The sequence below is a fragment of the Passer domesticus genome, unplaced genomic scaffold, assembly GCF_036417665.1.
Source record: "Passer domesticus isolate bPasDom1 unplaced genomic scaffold, bPasDom1.hap1 HAP1_SCAFFOLD_63, whole genome shotgun sequence".
Classification (NCBI taxonomy): domain Eukaryota; kingdom Metazoa; phylum Chordata; class Aves; order Passeriformes; family Passeridae; genus Passer; species Passer domesticus.
Window position 1 is genome coordinate 30240 of NW_026990166.1, and position 26033 is coordinate 56272.

At 46.1% G+C, this 26033-nt stretch overlaps 1 protein-coding gene and 2 long non-coding RNA genes across 7 annotated transcripts; 2 read left to right on the forward strand and 1 right to left on the reverse strand.

Annotated features, from left to right (window-relative positions):
* Nucleotides 1-971: 971 nt before the first annotated feature.
* LOC135293012 (uncharacterized) lies at nt 972-6248 on the forward strand. 2 transcript variants are annotated; one of them, XR_010355154.1, is made up of 3 exons: nt 972-1896; nt 3304-3510; nt 5734-6248. It is a non-coding gene; the product is annotated as an uncharacterized LOC135293012 (long non-coding RNA). The 2 variants fall into 2 exon arrangements; XR_010355153.1 differs by having other exon boundaries at nt 972-3510.
* Nucleotides 5244-16748, reverse strand: LOC135293010 (serine/threonine-protein kinase PAK 3-like). 2 transcript variants are annotated; one of them, XM_064407019.1, is made up of 14 exons: nt 16495-16748; nt 15555-15592; nt 15031-15153; nt 14391-14513; nt 13984-14164; nt 12966-13029; nt 11104-11152; nt 11000-11014; nt 9846-9958; nt 9211-9328; nt 8473-8572; nt 7851-8047; nt 7131-7268; nt 5244-6982 (listed from the first exon to the last, which is right to left on the reverse strand). In XM_064407019.1, the coding sequence occupies exons 1-14, from the start codon at nt 16568-16570 to the stop codon at nt 6893-6895; spliced, it is 1425 nt and encodes a 474-aa protein (XP_064263089.1). In that variant the 5' UTR covers nt 16571-16748; the 3' UTR covers nt 5244-6892. The 2 variants fall into 2 exon arrangements, with proteins under 2 accessions (XP_064263089.1, XP_064263090.1); XM_064407020.1 differs by lacking the exon at nt 11000-11014.
* LOC135293011 (uncharacterized) lies at nt 15982-19903 on the forward strand. 3 transcript variants are annotated; one of them, XR_010355152.1, is made up of 3 exons: nt 15988-17750; nt 17953-18367; nt 18990-19903. It is a non-coding gene; the product is annotated as an uncharacterized LOC135293011 (long non-coding RNA). The 3 variants fall into 3 exon arrangements; XR_010355150.1 differs by lacking the exon at nt 18990-19903 and having other exon boundaries at nt 15982-17750; nt 17953-18206; XR_010355151.1 differs by lacking the exon at nt 18990-19903 and having other exon boundaries at nt 15982-17750; nt 17956-18206.
* The last annotated feature ends 6130 nt before the right edge of the window (nt 19904-26033 follow it).

Below are 26033 nucleotides of genomic sequence, written 5' to 3' on the forward strand. Positions count from 1 at the left end.
AACTGATTATTCCCACAGTGTAGGCCCGAACAGGTAGCCGGGATACAATGAACTTTACGCCCATTCTAATTAATCTCCTTCCAGGCATTAAACCAGCAAAAGTACCCCAGCACCCCCTTACAAAGACCAAAAGGTATGGGCTAAAACCCATAATAACTGAACTGTGACATGATAATATACTAGAGCCATGTACTTCCCCATACAACACCCCATTCTTGCTATTAAAAAGCCTGACAATGGCTACAGGCTAGTTCAAGACCTACGTGAAGTAAATAAAAGAGTGTGAGCTGTGTGCCCGTTAGTACAAAACCCTTACACCTTGTTAAGTTATCAACTACGCACTCTTGGTTCTCAGAAACTGACCTGAAGGATGCATTTTGGTCATGCCCTGTAGATTCTCCTTCTAGACACCTGTTTGCCTTCACCTGGGAAGATCCAGACACTGGAAGGAAACAGCAGCTCACCTGGACCTGGCGGCTGCAAGGGTACATGGAGTCTTCCACACTCTTTGGTCAGGCCTTGGAGAGCCTGTTCATTTCCTTTTCTCCACCCTCAGGAATACAAGTAACACAGTATGTAGACGACATACTACTCTCCAGAGAGCAAGAATCCACTGTAAAATTAGGCACCATTCAATTACTGAACCTTCTAGGAGAGAATGGACTAAGATATCTAAATCCAAATTACAATTTGTTAAACCAGAAGTAAAATATTTCACACATGTCATGGTACCAGAAAACTGAGTACTGAAAGGATAGAAGGAATTTTAAATTTACAACCTCCCCAAAAAAAGAGCGAGGTTAGACAATTATTAGGCTTAAGGAGGTATTGTAGAATATGGATTGATGAATACACACAAAGTGTCACAATTTTATATGAAAAATTAACTACATCAGAACCTATTAATTGGACCCAAGAGGATAATAAATACTTAGACAATTTAAAGCAAAAGATGATTCAGACCCCAGTTCTCTTTCTTCCTTCACTAGAAGAAGATTTTCACCTATATATTAAACCTATATAGGAATTACTTACGGGGTCTTGGCCCAAGAGTGGTCAGGATTCCATAAACCTGTAGCCTACTTGTCCATATTGATGGTCCCTGTGTCCCAAGGATGGCAAACATGCATCCAATCAATCGCTGCAGCAGCCATCCTAGTAACAGCCAGGCAAAAACTTACATTTGAGAGAAATCTGATAGAATACACACCACACTCCATCCAAACCATTCTTAAACAACGAGCAGCCGAATGGCTAACAGACTCTCATATTATACAATATGGGAGCACCCTCATCCATTCCACAAATGTAACCCTGAAAACAACCACCCACACCAATCCCGCACAGTTCCTATGTGGAATCCCCAAAAACAAGATCTCATGCACAACTGCATAGTTTTTATAAACCCGCAAACAAAAATTCAAGAAGACCTCCTAGAGAGCCCATTAGATGAAGGAGAAATCCTGTTCATCAACGGATCATCTAGAGTAGTAAATGGAAAGAGGTGCTCTGGATACTCCATCAGAGATGGAAAAGAACTGTACAGGTTAGAAAAGGAAAACTACCTGGTCTACCCAGGTATGTGAATTAGATGCTTTGGAAAAAGCATTGCACAGACTAGACAGAGCTATTGGAACCATTTATACTGACTCTAAATATGCATATGGAGTAGTCCACATGTTCGGGAAAAGCTGGGCTGAAAGAGGGTTTCTCAGATCTAAGGGCAAAGACATTTTACACAAAGAACTTATATTAAAAATTAGAGGCACTTAAGTTACCGAAAGAAATTGCAATGGTACGTGTTCCAGGTCATCAAAAGGGATCTCTGGAGAAACCAGAGGAAACATCCTAGCAGACCATGCTGCAAAGGAGGCTGCTTTTGAGGGGGAAGTAAAGGTATACAGATTTTATCCAAGAGACACACCCGAGAGTACACTGGACAACGCTCTTCCCATCCCTGTTTTTAAAGACAATGAAAAACAGAAACTCATATCACTAGGTGGAAAGGAAGATTCTGAGGGACGGTGGCATCTTCCTGATGGCCACCAAATGTTAAATAAAGAGCTCACTCGAGAAATTTTACAGAACCTCCACCAATCCACACACTGGGGATCTAAAGCTGTAGCAGGTCACTTTCTTCAAAATTTTGGATGTCGGGGAATTGATGAATTAGCTAATCAAATTACCATAGGTTGTATAATTTGCCAAAAAGTCAATAGAAAATTAACGAGGAGAACGAGACCTGGAAGAATTGAAATTGCAATTAGACCCTTCCAAAGTATTCAAATTGATTTCACAGAAATGCCCCATGTCCAAAGATGGAAGTATTTCTTAGTGATTGTAGATCACCTTACCAATGGGGTTGAAGCATTTCCAACTGTTAATGCCACTGCTCAAACAGTAAGTAAGGTAATCCTAGAACAGATAGTCCCAAGATATGGAATTATAAATAACATTGATTCAGACCAAGGTACCCATTTTACATCATTAATATTGCAACAGTTGGCTCAACAATTTGGAATAACTTGGAAATTACATACCTCTGGCACCCTCAAAGTTTGGGAAGGGTAGAACGCATGAATCAGACTATTAGAACAACCTGGACCAAACTGATGTTAGAAATGAGGTCGACTTGGATAAAGTGCCTACCCCTTGCCCTTCTCAGAATCCAGAGCCAACCCAGAGCTGACTTAAGTTGTTCCCCATATGAAATGTTATACGGGCTTCCCTATTTAGCCACCCCACATCAAGTAACTGCCAAAGAGTGAGGAAATAGAAATGTGCAAGGGTATATTCAAAAGATTGCCCAGAATCTAAAAGACTTAAAGCAGAGAGGTCTTGTACCCCAGAACATTCATTTAGACTTCTATTTACATAAGATCTGCCCCGGAGACTAGGTACTTATTAAATGCTGGAAGGAACAATCCCTGACTCCATCAGGGGAAGGTCCTTTCCAAGTTCAATTGACCACAGAGACAGCCATCCGAGCACAGGAAAAAGGGTGCACTTCCATCAGCCGAGGAAAAAAAGGTCCAGTAACACCACCGCAAGATGACGAGAAACCTCCATGAACTACTCTCTACAACAGTCCTCCCCGGTGTTATTCCTGAAATTATTATATCAATTGTTATTCTCTCACTGCTTTACAGCAGAGAATCTAATGGATGTTGTAGTTACTATTTAACAAGTTATTACGAATTTTCAATTCCATTTCTCCACCAGTGAAGAGTATCATTTCCCTGAGAAATGACCTTTCCTCTCCAATAACTATGTCTTTTTTTTTTTTTTTTTAAATTTCCTTAGGAGAAACAACATGAATAGAACCAAGGCCAGTTCCAGGTAGGACGTTACTGCATTTAGGTCCCTTCCTGCATCCAGGTACACTCCCATGACAACCAAGGGGTTCGAACCCAGGAGAAAAAACAGAGAGCTTGAAAGGTCTGCACCACCTATCAGACAGTACCACGGCACTTCAATCTTCCCACTGACCCCTGAGCGAGGGAAGGGAAGGTGCGCCCTACTCCTCATACTCTCCCTCTGGATCCAGTAGATCCCTCTTGTCAGAGCCTGCGTCTGCTGCCACCAATGCTAACATACAGTGTACCTGACCAAAGGAAACTCCTACCTCATAAAACACTCATTCCAGGCACATACTTATGTAAATCCCTTTTGTTATAATATGATGACACTGAGTAGATACTGACAATCAGGCAAAAAACAGTGGATTGGTAGAGATATTGGAAATGCAAACCAGAAAAGGAATGGAGAGTGCCCTGATCAAGAGATTTGGCTATATGTCAAATTTAATTATATAACGAAAAAGAAGGATTTGTTAAAAAGGAAAACTTATGATGTTGATTTGATTCGAGAAATTGTAATAACTGAAAGGGGGAAACAAAAGGGGGACAATCCATTAGCTACTGATAAAAACTTATTTATTGTTTTAGCAGAACAAATTAGTAAAAATCGAAATATAACCAATTGTTGGGTTTGTGGAGGCACCTTCAAATCAGAAGCCTGGCCTCAGCAAGGAGTCAGTACTGGACCCCTCAAATTACTTAAACTAAATTATTTCCCCTCCCAAACTCCAAGAGATCAAGACAATTGGCTATTGAAGGACACAGTTCTTGGAGAAGAATGTATCTGGAGAAAAGGAAAAAGATATATTGAGGAAGTTGTAGAAACTACCTGTAAAAGATATTTACTAACTGAGGATCACAAGACGTGGTGGATACTGAACGAACCAGATACCTTTTGGTCAAAGAAGAAAATCAGAAACAAGAACTGCATATTACATCCCAATGAACAACTTTATTAGTGCTGGGACCCTAAAAGTCAGCCTTTATTCAGTATTACCCCAAGTTTCTAAGTATTGGACCTCCACTTTTATCACGCTTTCACATTTTTGGGAGGCCCCCCAAGGTTTATACTGGAATTGTGGGCAAAGAGCATATTCTAAACTCCCTTCTCACTGGTGTGGCAATTGTACCTTAGGAGCAATATGACCTAGTCCCTTTCTACTATCAGAAGCAGCTGGAAACCAGCTCGGAGTTCCCCTAGATGATAAATTAAAGAGACAAAAAAGATGTGAAATAGGGGGAATGCAACAATGGGGCGAGGAAGAGTGGCCACCAGAGAGAATTTTAGAAACTTACGGACCTGCCACTTGGGCTCAGGACGGGAGCTGGGGCTATCAAACCCCCATTTACATGCTAAATTGCATTATTAAACTACAAGCCCTGATTCAAGTCATATCTAATCAGGCCAAGAGTGCAATTGATGTTTTCAACGCCCAACAGAAGCAAATGAAAACAACTGTATATCAAAACTCTTTAGCCCTAGATTATTTATTAGCCAAAGAGGGTGGAATATGCGGCAAGTTCAATACATCAGACTGTTGCCTGCATATTGATGACCATGGTGAAACTATTACTAAAATTACCCAAAACATCAGAAGAGTTCTAGTCCAGAAATGGTTTTCCCTCAATACATCTGAATACTGGAAAAACATGTTCTCTGGGGAGTGGTGGAAGAAAGCCTTAATTATTTTTGGAGTTTCCTTACTTAGCGTTCTCTTTCTCCCCTGCTTAATCCCATGTTTCATTCATCTAATTACCTCAGTAGTACAAAGCATGTTCGCTAGTCAAAATCTTCAAACGAGCCAACATTCTATGCCTACTGTCAAGAAAATCATAAATCTCAATCCAGTCAAAAGTGAGAGGAAAACGGTAAAAAGGCCCAGCAAGTTTAGATTAATTCTAAACAACTAAACTCTATCAACAAAGAACTTTTACATTTATGTAAATGCAAAAGCCAATGACTAATATAAGAGAAAGAGGGAGGAACTGTCATTTATAAAATCCCTTACATGGCTTTTGCATTTGTGTCTGGTTTATATTTGTAACTATTAATTAGCTTTTGCATTTATAACTGTTTAAAGTTACTAGTTTGATCAAATAAAAGTGTTCAAATTAATGAAGTAAATAATATAAAATCATTATCAAGTTATACTAGCTATTCAGTAGATCCCAACTGAATGTTTAACAGTCCTGTTAAAATAGGTAGCAAAATAAGAACTATATTATTTTTATAATCCTTTGTTCTTAACCTAATTACATTATTTGTAAATTTAATTATCTCTTTTTAGTAGCCTTATACTTTCAAAGGTCCCAGTGCAGTTTCCTCTCACCAACAGCATGCAGCATTTTATAGACAATTTCTAACCCACTCCAGGTTGAACTTGATGCCATAGCAACTGTGCGTACTAATGAGAGAGCTTCCCATCAAAAACCTCAGAGAGATCATCCCACCCCAGTGACAGCACACTCTGGGAAAGAAGATCTTACCTCATCATCTACTAGCACCAATCACCAGAGACTATGGGGGCAGAACTGCAAGTACAGACTGAGGGGAGCGAGAATATCAAAGGGGCAGCCTGGCCTGAAGAGCTGCCTTTGCTGTCTTTTACTGTGACTGGGACTGTGACTTAGCTACAGCAGGGGACCCCACAGTGCAGATTTTGGTCAATATCTCTTTTTAGAGACCTTTTTCCAGATTTGAGGGCAGACTAAGTGCATTCACTGCAATGCCCTTGGGTTCTGGCCTTGGGGCCAGACGCCAGTTCGGCTAGAGGTTTCCTCAATCCTTGGGCCTGGGACTTTATCCTTTTTTCTTTCTTTCCTTTCTTCTTTTTCCTTACCTCCCCTTTTGTTTTTCCCCTTTAAATAAACACCCTATTTTTGTTCAAATTGCCAAAGCTGTATCTTTTTACCACATTCAGCAAATTTTCAGACTTCTTTTCAGCTCCTTGGAGCAAAGCATGAAATTACTCCACCAAGGCAAGTATGTGTAGAACTCCCTTGTGTTGGCATCAGTTCCCGTGGCAGAACTTGCCTTCCCACTGGACACTCACCTGCGCCTGAGCCTGTGGAGAAGCCCGGCTCCCTCCCCCTCTGCCCACAGCAACACAGACGCTCCCAACCTTTCCCAAGAGCTGCAACACAACCACAGGCACAGCAGCATCCCCAGCAGTGACACCACTGCTCTGCTCCATTCTGCCCTGCTCTGCTCCTCTAGTCACAGCTGCAAGCCTGTATCTCCACAAGAGGCTGTGGCCTGGAGGCAAGGAAGGAAGAAAACCTTTGCTCACAAACAAACCGTGCCACAAACCCCATCCATGGGTCTTCCCACACAGCAGAAACACCTGACCATTCAGAAGCAAATTTAGAGCTTATTCACAGGGTGAGAACAAAGGGAAGCTTCCAACAAAGCAAAGGGTTTATTTATTATAGTATTTATTCTGACTATCGCTCAAAACAAACTACAAACTACAAACTACAGACTACAAACTACAAACTACAACTACAAACAGCAACAAAGGCCTCCTCCAGGGCTAGAATCTTCTGTCGGCCATGAACTGCTGCGTGGCCATGATCAGAGGCGTCAGGGAGGAGGCTGGCTTGGCTGATGTTACAAATGGATGCTGCCCAAAGAGAAAAAGAAGCAATGAACTTCTACTTTCCCCACAGCCTGAAGCAGGCTTTCTCTGCCTGCCAGAAAGATACAGAAAGGAGGGCATTCTGTGCACCTCTCTCTCCACATCCAGGACCTGCAGCCGCTTTGCCTTTTACCTGCAGAAGTTCCTGGGCAGACCAGCGCCTGTCCTCGTCCCTCTCCAGGCAGCAGTGCAGAAAGTCTCGCAGCCACGCCGACTGCTGCCTGGGCTTCTGCAGCTTCGGGGGGGCCCCAGTGCTTATCAGCTGTTGAACCTAGAGAAGAAGGAAATGCCACACTCTACCTGTCTCCTTCGCATCCCAAACTGCTCACACAGAGCCCATTGGACAAGCTCCACTCTCCAGTGGCACTTTACTCCCTGCCACAGGGTGGCAGATACCTTTCCTACCCCTACTAAAACAACCCAAAGCCAGAGGCAGCCATAGCCAGTCCAGTATGCAAAGGCTCTTGCCTTGACCCCTGATTTCACTGGATAATGGAATTAGCAGCAGCTCCATCAGCAAAAGCTTTCCTTCTCTGAGCACTGACACCACCTCTACAGGCGTTTTAAAAGAAGGACTTGGTCTAACTCTACTATTTCCAAGGATTATTCCATAAAATGCAGCTCAGCACTGCTCACTGCTCCCTTAGGCAAAGCTTCTGCCAAGCAAAAGGCATCCTGATTTTTAGGTGCTGTCCATGCACAAAAATGGCAAGGGGATGATATGGCCAAGAAGCATAAGAGAGTGTGCAGCCTGGGACCTATCATTTTCAGTTCTTGGCAAGCTTCCCAGGCAGAAGGATGGGAGCAGATTTTGTTAGGGTGACAGTAGTGTCTGAGAGCAGCTGCAGAGTACCGTGCGGGAGGTTTTCATCAGGTACGGAGGCGCTCCTTCCACCATCTCGATCCCCACAATGCCAAAGGACCAGATGTCCACATTGGGGCCGTAGGGCTTCCTGGTGAAAATTTCTGGCGCCATCCAGTAAGTCGTTCCAACAGCTGATCTCCGTTTGTTCTGCTCAGCAGTAAGCTGAGCAGCAAGGCCAAAATCAGCTGAGGAGGAAAAACCACTCTGATCAAACCAGCGTGACTTAGGAAAGCAAACAAAAGAAATCCCCACTGTACCAATGTCCAAGAAGGCAGTGTGGAACCCAGCTGTAAAGGGGCCATTCCTCAGGCCTGCAGCCAAGGAAATACGGAATTGGCCACTTAGCAAAAGCCCCCAGTTTCAGGCAGTGGCTTTTAGTCCCCTGAAGCTATTAGACCGTAACTGCCTTGCTTGGGAAGGGACACACACAACCCAAAGCCACTCCTGGGCCCTTCTTCCCATTAACACCTCCCTGCACCTTGTGGCTGTGCTCTGTGCTTGCAGCAGGGCAGCCTGCACTGTTACAGGTCCCACTGCAGGGAACTGGAGCCACCCAAAGGCAGCCCCACACCGCAGCCCGCCACGGCTGAGCCTGGCCAGCAACACCCACCCAACTTGACTGATCCATCCAAGCCCAGGAGAATGTTGTGGCTTTTGATATCGCGGTGGATCACTTGATTGGAGTGCAGGAAATCCAGGCCTTGCAGGCACTGAGAGAGGAAAAAGAAACACAAGCCTAAGTGGATTTCATCCCACAAGCAGGGAAGTGGCACATCTGCAACACTGACTTCCTGGGAGATGGTGAGCCATGGCAGGACAGGCTGCTGGCAAGGGCAAGAGCCTGCTGCTCCACCACGAGAACAGCAGTGCCTTTCGAAGTGAGGGTGTGTTTGCTTCTGAAAGAGAAAGGGCAATTGTTCCTCTGGCCAGTGCCCTGCAAACACAGGCTGAAGGAGCCCTGCTGCAGTGGCTGTGCTCTCTCCAGCCAGACAGCAGTGGATGCTTTTGCAAACACCACTTTGGGTGCAAGGCTCTCCTTTGAGGCTGAGCTCTGGGAGACTCCTGTCAGTATCTCTTTGTCTTTGCCCCTTGCTTCACTTTGCACCACCAGTGCCTTTGCCCTTACAGGGAAGGAATGCAGCACACACAGGCTCCAGGCAAGTGTTTAGAGAGGCAAAGACAAACACACTAGAAGAAGGGCAGGGACACTGGCAGGCACTTCTGATGCTGTTGCTACTGCCAAGGACATAAGAGAAAGGCTTGGAAGATGAAATCTCTCCTCTCCTTATCAACCATTTGGAAGGACCATTCCGACCAAGCCATGGGAAGCACAAGTGCCATCCCTTACCTCCCGAGAGACAGCTGCTATCTCTCCTTCTGCCATGCGAGTCTCCCTAATGACATCGTGTAAAGAACCTCCGTCCATGTATTCCATCACCAGCCAGAGTTCCTCGTCCACCAGGTAGCTGAAAGGAGCAAACCACAGCCTGGAGATGAACGCACGCACAACCTGATGGATTCTTGTTTCTGTGTCTCTCTCAGAGGAACACAGGAGGAAGTGAGTAGTCATTCACTACGCTCTGCAGGACTTGAACTCTGTGCAGTTTAAAAGACTGCTTGGTATCCACACCAATGCAACAGGCCAAGGGAAATACAATAGACAGTGCTTTGTCAGCACTTCAGACCCAGGGGAAAAATCAACCCCCAAACCCAACAAAACAATGTGGAGAGAGAACAGGAACTTGGAGGCTGTTGGCTCAGTAAGACAGGGCCAAGTCCTGTCTTTGAAAGCGTCCTTCACACTAGGTATGCCAGGAAAGATGAATGCAGCCCCAATGCAATCTCCTCCCAAGACGCTGTAAATCAGCCCAGAAACAGCAATTAACAGCTCCATCCTCTTTTCCCAGCGCCCAAAGGAGTGGTTGAACCTCTGGCTTGCAGGATGAGAATGACCTTTCATGGCAGGACAGCAGAACCACTCACCTATCTACAAAGTTCACAATGTTGGCATTCTTACTGCCACGCATGACCTGGATTTCATTCAGGCACAGTTCGCTGCTGCTCTCTTGCAGGAGACTAATTTTCTTGATGGCCACCTAAAACAACATGGAAAGCCATGAAAAAAAGAAGTCTGTGGCACAGGTCCACAAGGGGAAGATGGAGACAGTGATTATGGGATGACAGCAGCCCCAGCTGGGCTGGGCCAAACTGCCTTGTGACTGGACATCAGACCCCGTGCTTGGGCACCTCCCAGGACAGAGAGACAGATATCCTTTGCCCTGTAAACCTGGGAGAAACATGGTCTAAGCTCTCCACATCAAAGCTCTAACAACACTCACTGTGCCCACAGTCTTCCCCCAGGGCCTTACTTTATCAATCCCATTGTCATTGACACACCTCTTGCAAGCAGGAAGCCATTTTTGTGCTGGTAAAGATGGAGCAGAACTGCTGGGAAACCTTGGGCACTTCTAGGGGGCTTGATCATTACTCCAGCAACCACTGGCATTCTCCATTGCACAACTACAAAGCAAACTCTTACAGACATGACTGATAAAATGGTGTCCTATGAAAATCATGAGGGTTATTCCCCATAAGAAACACAACCCTACATATTTCACAGAAAAAATGCTGTGATGATGAAAACATCATTAAGGACACCTCCAAAAAAGACAATCCTAGCACTTCCTCACTTCAGGAATTTGCATTTTATTCCACTAAAATACTTTACTTCACACCACTAATATTAGCAATTACTGCCTGACTGTAAAAAGAAATAAGCCATGCCTTGATCCTCTAGGGATGTACACCAGGCTCTGAGCAGGGCTTAGGCCCTTGACAGACTCCTTGCACACCTCTCTCTCTAAGCACAGATCCCAAGGGCAGCACTGCAGGTGGCTGCAGAACTACCAGCACCATTCCCATGTATTGGCTAACAGCCTGAAATGAGAATTCAGGAATGCTGCAGCCCCAAAGAGCAGTGCCATGCTCTGAGACACCACCTGGGCACTTAGACCCAGCCCTGTGTCCTCCTCTGAACGATACCACTTGGCCTCCTTGCATCCCCTGGGGCAGCTGAAAAGGACAAAATCTGTCCCCACTGTATTTGGCAGGAAGACACGGCTCTGCACTCCATTTACCTTTGCAGCAAAGCTCTGCTGGCGAGCCAAAGCTCAGCCACAGCTCACAGCAGAGGGGAGGGCACTCGAGAGCTGCAGAAGCTGCGACGCTGCTTGAGGCTTACCTCTTCTCCTGTGGCAGTCTCCACTGCCATGCACACAGTGCCGAAACCCCTAGAAACAAAACAGCAGTGGAGAAAGAAATCCTTTAGTCCCTGCAAGTGCAAAACAAGTCCAACAGGAAAAAAGTCCTGGGGAAAACAGTAAATGGAACACCACAGATTCTTCTCTGGGTTTTTTCTCCCTTTTCTCTTTTTCTAGCTGTGCATGTGTCTGATTCTTCCAGGAATTTGCCGGTTGGGTCTCCTTACACCTCTCCTTGGAGTCTGTCTGCCAAACTCAAGCAGACACAGATCCCTTTTCCAGCTTGCAAGGAAAACAGTGTCCAGCCACAGCCAGAGCAGGCAAAGCCTTCCATTGCTGCATACACAAATGGAGAAGTCCTCAAAACACAGGATCCTTAGGCAGCTGTGTTCTGGGTCCAGAGCCATTGGCAGCTGCTTCTCTTCAGTGCACCAACCACTGGAAGGACTCTACTCTTCTGGTGACTTCTTGTACATTTGGCTTCTGTTCTGGGGTGACGTTATGATGCTTGTACCCCCAGTCACCTGTTCTGTTTATGCTGGATGTTATATTCTGTGCCTCCAAGACTGGATCAGACAGTACGGGCCGGGAGAAGAGGGAGCACAGAGTTTTGTTATCAGCTGCACTCTCCCCCGCAGTCTGCTGGAACACAGAACTCCAGTGTTGTTGTCTGGGCACAGACAGGGCTGAACACCACACTCCTTTTGCTTTTTAGTTAGATAGTTAGTTTAGCTAGCTAAGGCAGTCTGAATTTTCCCTTTACTGTTTTTCTTTCCCTTTTCTTGGAACCATTCGAACCTGCTCCAGACTGGGACCCGGCAAAACACTGAGAGCTCACACTTTGTAGCCCACCAGGGCCTACTCTGCAGCCTTTCCCAGCACTGGAGGGACAAATAACAAAGTGACAACCCCCAGGAGAGAATTTCTGAACTTGCCATCTCTTCAGAGCAGGAAATGAGTTTTGTCATCCATGATTGTTCATTTTGTATGCTGGGGAGTGCTTTGCCTGTTAAACAAACAACTTCTTTCCACTTCTGTCCGAGGAAATTTTCCCTAATCGGCTGGGGGCAGTGGCCAAGTGGATTTGCTTTCTGGAGGTTTCTTGCCAAATTCGCCCTGAATCAGGACAGCTTACCCAGAGAAAATGCTGCAAGTCAATCCCATCTACAGTCAGCAGAGCTGGCTTTCAAGGGGAACAGCTTGGTGGATTCTTTGCAGCAAAGGCCTAAAGCCCACAGGATCCACGAGGGGTCTGCCATCAGGCAGATGATGCCTTTTCCTCTAGAGTGCATTGGCACTGGGCATTCCCCTGAATCTTTGTCTTTTGCCATCTCAGCCACAAAAGAGAGCTGCTGCTTTCATTTCTGCTTTTGGCTTCTACACTAGGTGGTGGTCATCCTGACCACTGAATCTTGTTTTCAGCAAAATACTGGAAAGAAATGTTACCAAGAGCTGTTCCCTGACAGCTGTCAGCTGCTAACTTGACCTTTGAGGCAATGAGGTTTCTCCTCCTTTCATTCCCACATATTCTGTACTGTTTCAAGACACTCAAAAATTATTTCTCCTACGAAAAGCGGCAAACAGGTGCAAACACACTTGAGGGACAGGAGATCTGCCAAGTGCTGCTCTTTACCACAGACAAGACATTGCCAGCATCCAGGTGCCTCTGCTGTGCCTTTGGACAACAGCTATAAATGCTGGCCAGCACTGAGAGATCACCTGGCATCTTCTTAACACAGTGTATGAACAGCTTTGGAGCTTGCCTGATGTCACTCTGGGGAGATGGGACACCAGCAAAACACACTGCCCCTCCCTTTGAAGAAGGAACTGTGGCTGCACTCACCCTTTGCCAAGAGTTTCCACTTCTGTGTATTTAGCCTCAGGATCTCCCTCGCTCACCAGCATCTCTGTAAAAATCCCAAGGAAAGATGCTCACTTCAAAAGAGATCCCACCCTGCAGCAGGTCACAAAGGCAGCCCCACTCTCCGGGACACTGGGCCCTTTCAACTCAGTCAGTCGGGAAACAACAACACCACCACACCAGCACCACCTCAAAAACAGCAGCAGCAAGACAAGCAGCCCTGCAGCACAGATAGCCAGCACAAAACTAATAGTCTAAACTGCAATCTAAGCACATGGAGAAATAGTCAGAGGAGACAGGGATCAGAAAACTCTAACCAAGAGAAGTGATTGTTGTCTATAAACATTAAGGGCAGCAGGAAAAACAAAACATTCCTGCTCTTGGCAATGAACACTCTGCGACATTCAACACAAGCTTTCATCCTTGCAAACATCAAAGGCATCTTGGGTTCTGGAATCAATTTTTACCATCAGCTGCCCTCTCCAGAAGAGGAAGAATATTGCAAAGTGCTTCCAGCAGAGCCCAGATCTCCAGCTTTAAGCAGGACTTTGCCTAAATAATGCCCTTCAGCCTTTCAGGAGCAGCAGCTCATGTTATAAGCTACTGTGATGGCCTCAGGAATGAGGTCCCTCAGCCTTTAGGACAGGCTGAGTGCTGGAGATGACCTTGGCCATGCCCACAGCAGCTGGGCCCCGCAGGAGCTCCTTGAGGCCTACTCATTCGCGAGGTCACGGCCTCCTGCTCAGCCAGAAACAATCTCTGCTTGGCCTTTTGCCCACAGGGAAGCTCAGGCAAAGCCAAACCAGGCCGAGCTGCTCTCAGAGGCAGGAGCAACACCCCGCTGATCCCTCACCACCTCAGAGCACAACAACAGGGCCTGTGTGGAGGAGGCCTCAGGACCTGGCACTCAGCTGAGGAGGAGCAGGAGGTGGGACAGCTCATGCTGACACACGCGCACACAAGGCACTGCTCTGGCACACAAGGATCACAAAGGACCTACTCAGCATGGCCAGGCACTTGTCCTCTGTCCTCTCTCGCTGCTGCTCTCTGCTGCCAGACGAGCTGGTCGTGCTCCAGGTGCACGAGCTGCTCGTGCTTGAGCTTCCAGCCTGGGCACTGGAGCCTTCTCCCGAGCCTTCAGCTGCAGCTTGTGCAGGTGCCAGGACAGAGGAGATGGAGCTCTGGGACAAGAAATGAATTTGGGTCACAAATGTGCCTGGCAGAGATGCCCCTCCCATCCCATTTCAAATGCAAGCCCCTAGGAAGATGCTGCTGGCCACACCCAGGGCTCTTCACCTCTCAGCTTGTGCACCCGCTTCAACAGCTCAAGGCACAAAATCCAAAGGCTGCTTTTACATGACGGACAAAATGACACCAAAGACGCTGCTACCCAGAGCGGGCACTTACTGGTGTTGTTTGCTCCGGCTGTGGGCTGACAGCAGGGCCAGGTTCATTGGCACCTTCCTCCTCTTCAGCCTCTTCCTCGGGTACAGAGGCAGCCAGAGCAGGTGCTGACGCTGCCCTTGTGCTCTGTAGACAGACAGCAGCATGAGGGACAGGAAGAACCTGTCATTCACCACCTTACCTATATTCAGCTACAGGCCCTGCTGCAGCTCAGCTCTTCCTTTAGCTACTGACTTTAGCTGCTCTGTGGGGAGGGCCAGGTCCCTGCTGGGGACAGTGCCTCCTCATATCCTGCAAGCTTGTGAACTGCATCTTTGCACTGCTCTCCTCACAGGGGACAGGGAGCCTGCACAGCCACTGGCCACCAAGGGCCTCACTTGTACCCCAGGAGCATCCAAAGACATCCTAATGCTACCTCTTGTCTCTTGCTAAGACAAATTCACAGCCCCTTTCAGAACAGTAGGAACCTGCTGCCTAAACAATCCAAGTTCCACTCCCCTTTTCCAGGCCCCACTGACTGGGGGAAGGGCTGGAAAGATTCCGGCCCCCAGCATCTTCAGCCAGGCACAGGAGGTGCTGTCTGATCAGAAATTTGCAGCTATACTTTGCTCCAGGCACAGCACGACCCAGAGCTGCCACTTACTGATGCTGGATGCTCAGGCCCTGCAGTGGCAGCAGACACAGTTTGGGGAGCATCTTCCTCTTCTTTGGCCTCTTCTGCAGGAAGACACGCAGCCAGAGGATCCTCCGAGGTTGGTGTTGGGCTCTGCAGACAGAGAGCAGTGTGAGGGACAAGTGACCTTCTTTATATTCAGCTCTAGACCCAGATGCACTAAGGAAAAATCATCTGCAGAGAAATGGGATTCTAAGTTGTTCCAGCTCAAATAAAATGGGACAATTAGAGGGGACTGCGCTCTCTTGTGCAGGGGAAATTCTGTCATGGCTTAAAGCACCAAGCAACCCCACTTCCAGCTGCTTAAAAGCTCTGAAAAGGAACTGGAGAAAACAGCCTGGGCTCCTCCTCCTGCTGCTGCTCTTGCTGCAAAGGGTCTGGACTGTAGTTTCATTCATCCAACCAGGCTGGCACTGGACTGCAACAGGCCCAGCTCACAGCTTGCTCCACAATTGTCAAATGCTACCAAAGCCAGAGGCTCCTTTCCCACTCACCCAAAGACCGGATTCTCTCCAGGCACGGGTGATGTGACCTGCAACACACAAGGGAAAAACAACCAGATGCTGTAAGAAAACTGCCTGTGCTGGGCAAGCCCACAAAAAGTCAACCCAAAGACAGAGCATTCTGCTTTCACTACACCACTCCATCTGCAACCCCTGTGTCACACAGCAAGCAAGTCAACAGCACAAAATATTGCCTGGTATCTACCTTCTGTCCTCTGTGGCCACTCAACCCATAGAAACTTGAGACTCAGAAAGGCCCAGTGGTTCTGTAACAATCATTGCTTCTGCCCCACCCCACCCAGCAGGAGCTACAGCTCCTCCCTTTCCTGTGCTTCAGTTTTCTCAAGAGATTGCATGCAGCAATTGCCATGAGCTCACTGAAAACCATTCCCCAGAAAAGCTCCACCCAAGTGCCAGGGTGGCAGTTCTATCGTGACACAGCACAGGAACAGCTCTAGGGTTCGGGAGCATACAAGAACTCCTCTGAAATGTCTATCTCAGAGGCCTTTTCCAAGCTGATTCTGTGACTTCATCACAGAACAAATGGCTCTTTTAGTGTGCAGGAAGTGTCAAGGTCCACAGGCACATGCTGGGATGAGGGAATGCAGACAAAAAGACTTGAACTGAGGGACTTTCCCTCAGTCCTGGAGAGCAGTGCACAGCTTTTACAAGGACTCCTGACAAGCTCTCCAACTCTTCCTATCTTAGAAGTTGTCTTCCTTGAGCTAGCAAACTGAGGAGACTCTAAACTCCATAGCCACAGGCTGTGCCATGTGAGGAGTGGAATCTCTGCAGGCCACATTACAAATGCTGCCCACTCCCCACTGGCTAGAGACACCCCTCTCTTAGCTGGAGCTGTTGACAGCGGCTTTACCCAACCAAAGGCCTCTTTGTGGCATTTTGGTTTCCATATGCTGCAACATCTACTTACGTGCCAGGTGGGTGAGAAAGTACCCAGAATAAGCCACGGAAAAAGCCGTGCAAACTGCAGCACACACTCCCTCCATGGCTCGAGCAGCACTGCTCCAGTCTGCACCAGACAACGCCTGTGGGAAAAAACAAAAATACTCTGAGTCCTGCTGGCAGAGACCTCGTCGATCAGCAGGTTCGCCTGCAGTGAGCGTGCCACAGAGCTGCTCTGCACACTGAGCCCTTCCGGGCCTCAGCACAGCAACTTTGCCTTGACAACGCCGGGATGCGGCCGCTGACATCACAATAGCAGCCGCCCTAGGCTGGATTGTGAATTCATGCATAGAACCAGACCTGCTCTACACCTAATGCCAAAAAAAAAGCCTGCAAAGTTCTCCTCTGCTACAAAGCAACACAAAAAGCCCTCCTAGTCCATCACCTGTTGCTCAAGGCATGTAAGAGTAGAAACACACTGAGCCCCTAGAGCTCACACTGAGAAGCTGAGCACTGAGAAGGGACCAGGATGTGAGGAACCACATTAGTGGTCTTTGGCAACTATTTCTGCTGAGCAAAAGCCAGAAGGCTTGTTCCAGCTGGACCTTCCTTCGTTCTAGAAAGCAGAAAACAAGGAGAAGCACTACTTTAATTACATTTAGAAGTTTCTCCTAGGTACAGAGACAAGGTCATGGATCTTTCAGCAGTCTATATTCAAAACATTTTACATCATAGCCATGGGTGGGATTTCAGCAGGGAAATGCCATGACAGAAAATGCAAGGAGGATCATTCTGTCTGACTCACTCTAACAGGGAGACCTTGCGACCAAAGCACCACCACCATTTTTTCCCCCATTTTTGTCCTTCCACAGTATTTGTTAGCACATGGGGCTGAGATGGGTGGCACGGAAGTGACAGCTCTGACACACAGCTGAACCCAGCAGGGCCAGAGTGGCATGTGGGACTGTTTTTCTGCTCCAGCAGAACAAGGCAAGCCAGAGTGGTGACACTGATCCCAAGTGAGTCCAGCCAAGCCAAGTGGAGCCCAGCAGGGTGGTAGGAAGAGGCAGTGAAGTGGCAGATCCCATTCCCACACACATGCCCAGCGTGGCAGACTGATGGCAGCGGCAGTGCCAAACAGAGCTCTGCAGGGACAGAGAGACACCCATCACCATCGCCACTGCCACCATCCCTGCTGCAGAGAGGGAGCAGGAAACTGCCACTGCAGGTGCACAGCTGCTCCAGGCAGCACCAGCAGCCCCCATCTACCATCAGAACCATTCTGTAAGTCCTTGCCATCGTGTCTTTGTTCCAGGGGCCCCATGTGACACTTCACCTTTGTTGCTTAAGCCATTACTCCTTTTGCACAAGTTTCTTCTTATTGTTGTGCACTGTGGTTTTTTTTTCCTCACTACATTTCTAACTTTAACATTTTCAGTCTTTCATCTATTGTTTTTTTCCGTTGTTCCCCTCCATTTTCATGAAGAAGGGGAGAGAGGAGAGGCTTTACAAGGACTACCTCAAGAAGAGGACATAGAATGGAGGGAAGGCCTTCGAAAGAATAAACAACCCTCATGCTGCCGCTTTTGCAAGGAATAAATGTCCAAGTTTCTTAGTATCCAGACACAAATCTGTGGAGTCTTGACAGCCAAGAAGCACAGGAACCTGGACACCTTGTTGTGAGAGACTAGAGGAGATTGCTGGCTCAACACTTTTCAGGGGCTTGTATGTGGGGAAGGGGGCAGATCAAGCCTTGCTCTGGTGAGGCGATGCCCCACTCGGCACGCCCCACACCCCCAGGCCTGTATCCCAGCCCAGCAGCAGCCACTGATCCCTGGCACACCAGAGGCAATGCCCCACACCTGTGTCTGGAGCCCCTAACCCAGCTCCTAAATGGCCAGGTGAGTGGGAGCCCCATGTGGGGGAAGGCCCCAGGAGAGCCAAAGGCTATTTACCTTGGGATATGTGGCCACCACATGTCTTGATCCTACTTCTTCTTGGAATTTCTATCAGCTGAACACCACTGGAACCAGGAGTGATAGCTATGTTGGTTCCTTTCTGTCATTCTCTCTTTCTCTTTCTTCTCCCTTTTCCCTGCTCTCAGATGTTTGAGTAATTTAAAATCTTAACAGGGTTAATGATCTAAATCTAACTCAATTAACACATTTTGTTTGGTTGATTGGGCTAAGTTAATGCTTTGTAAAATATTCTCTGTTATGTTTAATTTTTTTACCTTTCAAGTTCTCTGATTTTTGAAAGTTGACAGTGAAGGGTTTTTTGTTGTTCCAATATCTTGAGAACATCTCATCAGTATTTTTCCTGCTTTTCTATCTTAAGAGTACAGGAACAAGTTTAAGTCCTTTTACAGTGTCCCACAGAGCAACATTTTTGGGGCCTTACATTTTAATTGGCACAGCAGGCAGGGTACTCTTGAGGTGACTTGAGCCTTTTATACAGCATTAAGTGCTCGTGCCATAATAAAGGAGAAATAAATTTTCAGTCAAAGCTGCTCTTTTCTGGCAGGAAAGTAATGGATTTGCACCCAGAAACTGATCTGAACTGCTCTCCACTGACACACTTGCTAAAAGCTTACATAGAAAGCTTGTCCAGCACTAAAGAGAGATGGGGATGGAGAGAAACTAGCACCATCCACAGTTTCTTCTGGAGAAAACATGAACTTTTTTAGAAGAAAATTAAAAACTCCCAGTAAAGGACCATGCCTGGTATCCATATGCATGGAGGATTGACTCAGAGCTGTATGGTGCCCATCAGCTAGAAAAGGAGCTTGTCCTGGGTTGACTATATGATGCTTTTATCCCCAATTGTCTTGTTCTGTTTATACCGAATAATAAGTTTTACACCTTTAAGACTCTCTTCCAGACAGTGAAGAGGGGAGGGAAGAAGCGCACAGTTTGTTTTCAGACTGCTCTCACTCCTCCACATTCCTGCTCCTGGACTGTGTTGTCTGCGGATGGACAGACAGCCGGACAGAGCTCCTTTTTTCCCTTTTCCTTGCTTTTAGTTAGTTTTAGCTAGCTGAGGCAAAGAAGTTCTCCGGATTGTGATTTTTTTCCTTTTTTCTTGGATCTGTTCAAGCCTGCTCTGGACTGAACACCCAGAAGAGCACCGGCAGCTCCACCTGTGGGCCCTGGCCGGGCCTGGGCCGCGGCGTTTCCAGCACCAGAGACTGGTCAAAGACTGAGTGAGCCGAGCTGCAACCCAGGGAGGGGACTGTTCTGAGTTTGCTTTTCCTTGGATTGTTTAATATTGTTTTATTGTTTAATATTGTTTGGTTTCTATTGCTTAATAAACAGGTTTCTTTCCACTTTTCTCCAAGGAGATATCTTCTCCCGAACTGGTTGGAGGGGGGAGGGGCAATTGAATCTGCTTTTGTAGAGAAGCCCCTTTGGGGGTTATCTCCCAAACTTGCCCTAAACCAGGACAGAGCTGCATCAGCTGAAAATTGCTGTGCCTGAAAGAATAGCCAGCCTCAGGCCAGAGCAGGAATTGAATGCCAGGATGAAGCCAGCCCCCAAACCATGAGAAACCAGTGAAACACGCTCCTCCAAAGCCAAAGAGCTTTAGAGTTGCAATTTAACACTGCTGGGGAAGGTCTGGAAGCAGTGTTTTCCAGACTCCAGGAACAGCCAGGCCTTCCTGACTGCAAGGTCAGCCCCACAGCCCTTGGGAGGGCTTTACTGCCTCAAAGTCCAACCCCGCCCCTAACCCTAAACTCTCCCCACCCCTACACAATACTGAGGCAGGATGCCCCAAAAGTGATGTCACCTTCCTCTGCTCCCTGGAGGAGAGGTTCGGCTCTGCAAAGCCAATCTTCTTCCCTCCTTCTCATCCCAAGCCCTTCCTGCTGATAAAGAAGGAATTGGCTTATCAGGATGCAGTGTCTGGCAGTGATACCTCATTCTGCAACAGAAGTGGTAGAATTACATGAGAAAATTAGAAATGATCCCAAAGAAAATGAAATGGAGAATGTTTTGCGAATTGGATTTGGGGAAATGAAATAGAACTTTTGGAGAAGGAAGCACATGGTGAAAATCCCTGGTCTTTTGCCCGGGGAACAACCTGTGATGTGACAAGTTTGGACCCCTTGCAGGGGAGAGAACCCCATGCAATGCATGAGAAACAGCTGATGCCCGTTGACCTTCCTCTGTGTTATTGTAAGTTACTTCAACATTTAAGGATCAAAACTGAGAAAACAAAATCTTGGCACCACCTCCAAAAAGTTATGGTTGTTGATAGAAGGTGGTGGATTGAAGTATCTCCAGAGGCTCTCTGGAAAGAAAATGGGGATTAAATGGGGACTCAGTTTCCCTGGATTCTTAATGAAGCTTTGCAAACTGCTCCTGCCCTGCCTCCTTCTGGCAGCCCTGGCTATTGAGCCTTGTCTGCCACCAGAGGCTGGAGGCTGAAATGCTGCTGCTAGAGCATAACCCTTAGGAGAAAATGCTTTTATCATCAAAAAGTTTGATGATAGTGCAAGTTTGTTTTTTTGGTCTCAATAACAAGCCTGAATGTTCAAGAACATCCTCACTAGTCAGGAGACTGGGTGTACATCCAGACCTGGAATGGAGAGCCACTTAACCAGAAGTGGAAAGGACTTTTGATCCCATGGCTGTGAGATTTACAGCTGGACACTCCTAAATTATGTGATTAAAGTTAGCTCTGGACACATGGAATTCTATTGGACAGTCCAGTAAATGTAACTCTGCTGCAGATAAAGCTGCAATGGAACATTTCTAAAGTGAAAAACATTAAATGGTTTCTCTTTCTGCCCATTTCCAGAGCAGTGTCCCTGGTATGGCAGCAAGGCTGTTTGTTCCTGAATTAGTCAACCATCCTGGCAGGACCATGTACCTAATGACTACAATAGCAAGTATGGCCTTGAGTGCCAGAGGGGTAAGAGACCAAGAAAGAAAAGAGAGCCATGTCTGTAGGAGTGTGCACCCTAATGGCAGAGTGGCAAAACTAGCCTTTGTCCCCCAGAAAAGGAAAGAAGGCCAGAAGTTTCTCTCAAGGATTAGGTGAAAAGCCACCTCATGGGACCTCAGGGACTTCACCAAATACTTGAGGACATCTAATTGGATAGAAGCCAAAAAGTGCCGCTTGATCCATCAGGGAGAAAAAGAAGAGAAGAAAAGAGCTAAGTGCTTTTGTGAGGTGTTTTTACCAGGAGCGGACTGCTGCACCTGGCTCGAGTTTTCCTCTTTGTTATTATGCCTTTTATTCAACCTTTTTGTTTCTAACACTGCAGCAGAAGTCATCCTGCTAATTTTATGCCTCCAGAGTAATAGATTAGCTGTCCTTGGGTGTATTATATTTCTTTTGAGGGCTTATGAGACCTGGCTAAGAAAAAGAAACATAATAGAGCAGAGCTGGGCAGCAGCTGGGGGTACTACAGTGCACTCACAGCCACCTGCCAACGCAGCTAGCCAAAACTAAAACAAGCAAACAGAAGCAAAACCAAACAGACCAACCCTCAAATAATTTTTAAAAACTAAAAAAAAAAAAAAAAACCAAAAAAAAACCACCAACAAAAAAACCAAACACTACAGGTGCTTGGCCTAATGGCCTGGTTACTAATAACCTAAGAAAACAACTATTAAAGATGACACCTGGGACACCAGCTGGCCAGAGCCAATTCCCAGCTATCCCATAACTTGCCTTTCTGTGCAAGCACAGAGGTTTCAGTTGCCCACTTTTCAGAGAGAGGAGCCTGCCAGACCAGCTTGAACATTCAGCAATGTCTACTTGAATGATCTAAAGCTTCCAGTCCAGAAGCCCAAGCTTATGAAGTGTGATTCTTCCTTTAATTTCCTAGATTCAAAACTGATTCTTCAGATCTACGCATGAGACAGTTCTCCAGATCTACTGAGGACATGGAATGGTTTGGAAAGCAAACTAAGGAACAAGGCAAAAAACCAAATTTTACAGGACCAGGCAGAAAATGCTAAGAGGAAAAAGGGCAATTGTGTTTTTATTCCATCCTTATTAGCTATAACTTGCAATTGCTGTGGGGTAGTTAAGAGTTTATTCAGGTTGACAACTTGAGTCAAAAGTTTATTTCATTCCTGAAGCTGCAGACTTGAAATGCTTCAAGTTCTTCCATCCCAGGGGAATCCTGTATGCAAAATACTTGAAAACACATTTTTTATCAGAAAGAAAAAGAGATTTAAGCGTTGTTGCAAGTGTTTTATATATTCATAGAAATCTCAAACTACTAGGTTAATTCCTGAGACTATTTTTATCTTTTGCTCTTGTGCTTATTGTTGTCTTATTTGATATTCTCTTACTGCTTGTAACCCACACTAATCCTATCTCACTGCATGCAATAATAAAGCAAAGAATTACCTAAGGGATGAAAAGAAGGCATTCCTCACTATCTTGCATAAGGATGAAAACCGAACATTTCAAAGACTTCAACAACTCATTTCTCTGAATAGGAGCAAAGAAATAAAAGGCAGCAAGCTTTAACCACTCCACAAATTCCAGCTCAAGTAAGAAGCTCACAAAGGGCACTAAGGCAGGGAGACGTGGACACGTGCACACCATCACCTCATCTGACAAAAATGAACCTGTTTCACAGCACCAGGCAGTTCATAGAGCCAAACTCCTTCTCCAGCCCCATGGGAAAGCAGTGTCAAGGCACAGGAACTGGGAAGTGTCCCAGGGTGCAGAGATAATGCTGCCAGCATTTGAGCCTGCAGCACTGGCTCAGACACACTGAAGTTCACCTGTGAAGAAACTGTACAGCAGTTTCTTCACACTGCTAAGTTTCATGGGGCTGGCTGTATTTTTCACAGCAGCCACTTCAGTACTGGACTGGTGTAGTGAAAAGTTCTGGAGTTCTGTTTCCTCTCTTGTAAATTCCTATTTCTCTTCTTCTTTAGGACACCCACAACTTGAGACACCTCAAGAGGCAGCATTGAATTGCAAGCAGTTCCCAAAGCGAGCTTGTAAAATATGCTCCGTGTTTAGATTATGTAATATGGGGATTTCAAAACTCTGTATTTCCAAAAACCGTTATTTTTCCAGTTAAAAATGCCTGTCAATTAAAAAGCTTAAACTTGGCCAATTTTAACTGCAGAGGAGAATACTCTCTGTCCCAGACCACCACCCAAACACACCTTTGGTTGGATACAGCTCTTGGACCTTTTGGGTAGCTTGACTACAGAATTCAAACATTCTAGAACAGGGGTACAAATACAAATCCTTATGTAAACGTCTGGAAGCAACTAGGAAGTTGTTGGGATGTTCTCATTCTGTAGGAAGAATTAACACAGCAGTAATAGAAATCACCTTTCTCCAGAAGCAGCTCTCACAGCTAGCACACTTCAGACTGCACCACAAGCAGTTCCTAGGTGTGGAATCTAGTTGTTACATGCCACCAATAGCATGTGGAACTGCTGCAGGAAAACACCACAGACACGTTTTCTTCTTTTTTTCTTTCAGTTCCAAAGGGAGTCATAAAACCTGGCTGGCTGCCTGGGTAGCTATGTTAACACTAAAAACACTGACCAGGAGAAATTATTGCAATCACACCACTAGAATCTTTCCCGGAGGAGGGCAATCCTACAGATCAGTGCATGGTCAAATTTGCCCCGAATTCTCATCATGTCCATCTACTCTGGATACCCTTACTTGGGATTTTTGTTTCTCAGCCCTCACAGAACTGAGAGCTGAGAAAAAGAGAAAAAAACAAGAACAGTCCTTGGGTAAGGGCAATACTGGACTGTCAGGAACTAAAAATAGTTGATAGCATCTGTATCAGGCATTGTTTTTTTACTCTCTACCAGCATCCATTTCAGGTATCCTGATAGCATGATTTAGGATTTTGCAGCTAAATACAATGGGCTGCAATTTGAGACGCCTACAAAAAATAAAACCTTATCAGACTGGTTTTTCACCTAGGTGACAGGTGCAAATTAGAAAATGAAAGGGCCTAGAGATAATTTTAGAAAAATATAGTATTTGCATCAGATTCCAAGGGCATAGAGATGTTGGAGCAGCAAGGAAATGCTCCCAGAAATGTTTGTCTAGCCTGAAGAGACCAGCTAGCCAGAGGAACATGAGAGAGCCACTTCTTTTAAAATGTGTACATTACTGAATGCAAGATCCATTGGCCCTTTCAGCTTCTGTTTGCAACAAAAAGTAAGATATTAACTTGTGCTTATGAAGACTATAATTGGACTTCAATGTTGTTGAGATACTCTAAGAGCAAAACACAAAGAAACTGCATTCCATGCCAGTAAATGCAGCATTTAGAGTAGCAACTAAATAGTCCTATCTTAGAATTAAATGTTCAGTTCTTCATAAATGCACTACCTAAACCAGTTAAATCCCACCTACACTCCAGACATCCACCTATACCTGCTTGTGTAAATAGTATTTCCCACTCCACTCCCTATCTCTTCTCTCAGCACAGTCCTCAAGCCCTCAACCAGGCACAAGCCAACTTCTCACCTGGCTGTCAGTAATTACCAAGCAGCTGTTGGTAATTACCTGAGCACCTGCCCCACCCACAGCAGCTGTGCAGGGCCCTGACTGCTGGGAGAACAGGCTTGCAATGCAGACCTGACACCACACCAAAAAAAAAAAATAAAAAAAAAATAATTTTACAACCTTTCTGAACAATTTCAAACTAATAAAAGATCAGGACATAGAGAGAGACTTGTTTATTCCCTTGAAGAAAAAGTTTATATCCTTCTCTGAGAAGGGAAGTCACAGCTTCTTTTTTGAAGCAGAAGCATGTTTTATGAGCCCACTTTCCTTCCTCGTTTGTCCCTGCTCCCCAGCAGGCCACTCACTAGGCATATATAGCAATACCTGTGTCTGAAAACACATCTACATGAGTGCATGACTTGCACTGCAGCAGTTGAAGGCATTGTTTTTATTGCACAAAGATCAGAAACCTGTTCTAGAAGAACTGCAGAGTTCTTACTATGGGGCTGTAAGAACCCTGCCAGCACATCTGCTGCTAAAGCAACAATTCCAGCTTTGCAGTGGCTTAAGCGGGCTGAGACAGAAGTGTTGCTCCATCAATGCATAAACCACAACAAAGCAGTGGGGACAAGCCTTTGTTCCAAGTTTGACTGAAGCTTTGGGAAGCAGGTTTGCCTGCAGAGGGCACACAGAAGCATGACACCTTTGCCTCCTGTGCACCTACAATTTCTACACCATCATTATCACTGCTCGGGTGACTGAGCAAGCTGACAGTGTGTGACAGATTGTCTGTCGTGTACAGAAAGTCACAGAAAGAAGAAGGGAGGGAGAAAACAGGGAAGATGACAATGCAAAAGATGTTGAAGGAGTGTGGCAAGGATTGAGGATTAAGAGACAGAAATAAGAAGAGACCATACCCCTTAACTGTCAAGTGCTGAGGGGAAACTGCAAGTACTTGCATATTTGAGCTCACCACCTGGACTTGCATGCCTTGTCCACATTAACATTATTTCAATAATTTTTCTTCCTGGAGAAGCTGCCAGGTCCCCAGTACCAGTCCTACCTCCCTTCCAGCAGTCTCTGTCTGGGCAGAGTTGAAAATAGATCAGG

Excerpts from the sequence above, each read along its gene's own strand:
- LOC135293010 (XM_064407019.1), bottom strand. The coding sequence starts at position 16,570 with ATGGAGGGAGTGTGTGCTGCAGTTTGCACGGCTTTTTCCGTGGCTTAT. Across the intron at positions 9,329-9,845 it reads ATTGTGAACTTTGTAGATAG|CTACCTGGTGGACGAGGAAC; the intron begins GTGAGTGGTTCT and ends TGCTCCTTTCAG. Across the intron at positions 8,048-8,472 it reads GGATGGATCAGTCAAGTTGG|CTGATTTTGGCCTTGCTGCT; the intron begins GTGGGTGTTGCT and ends TTTCCTCCTCAG.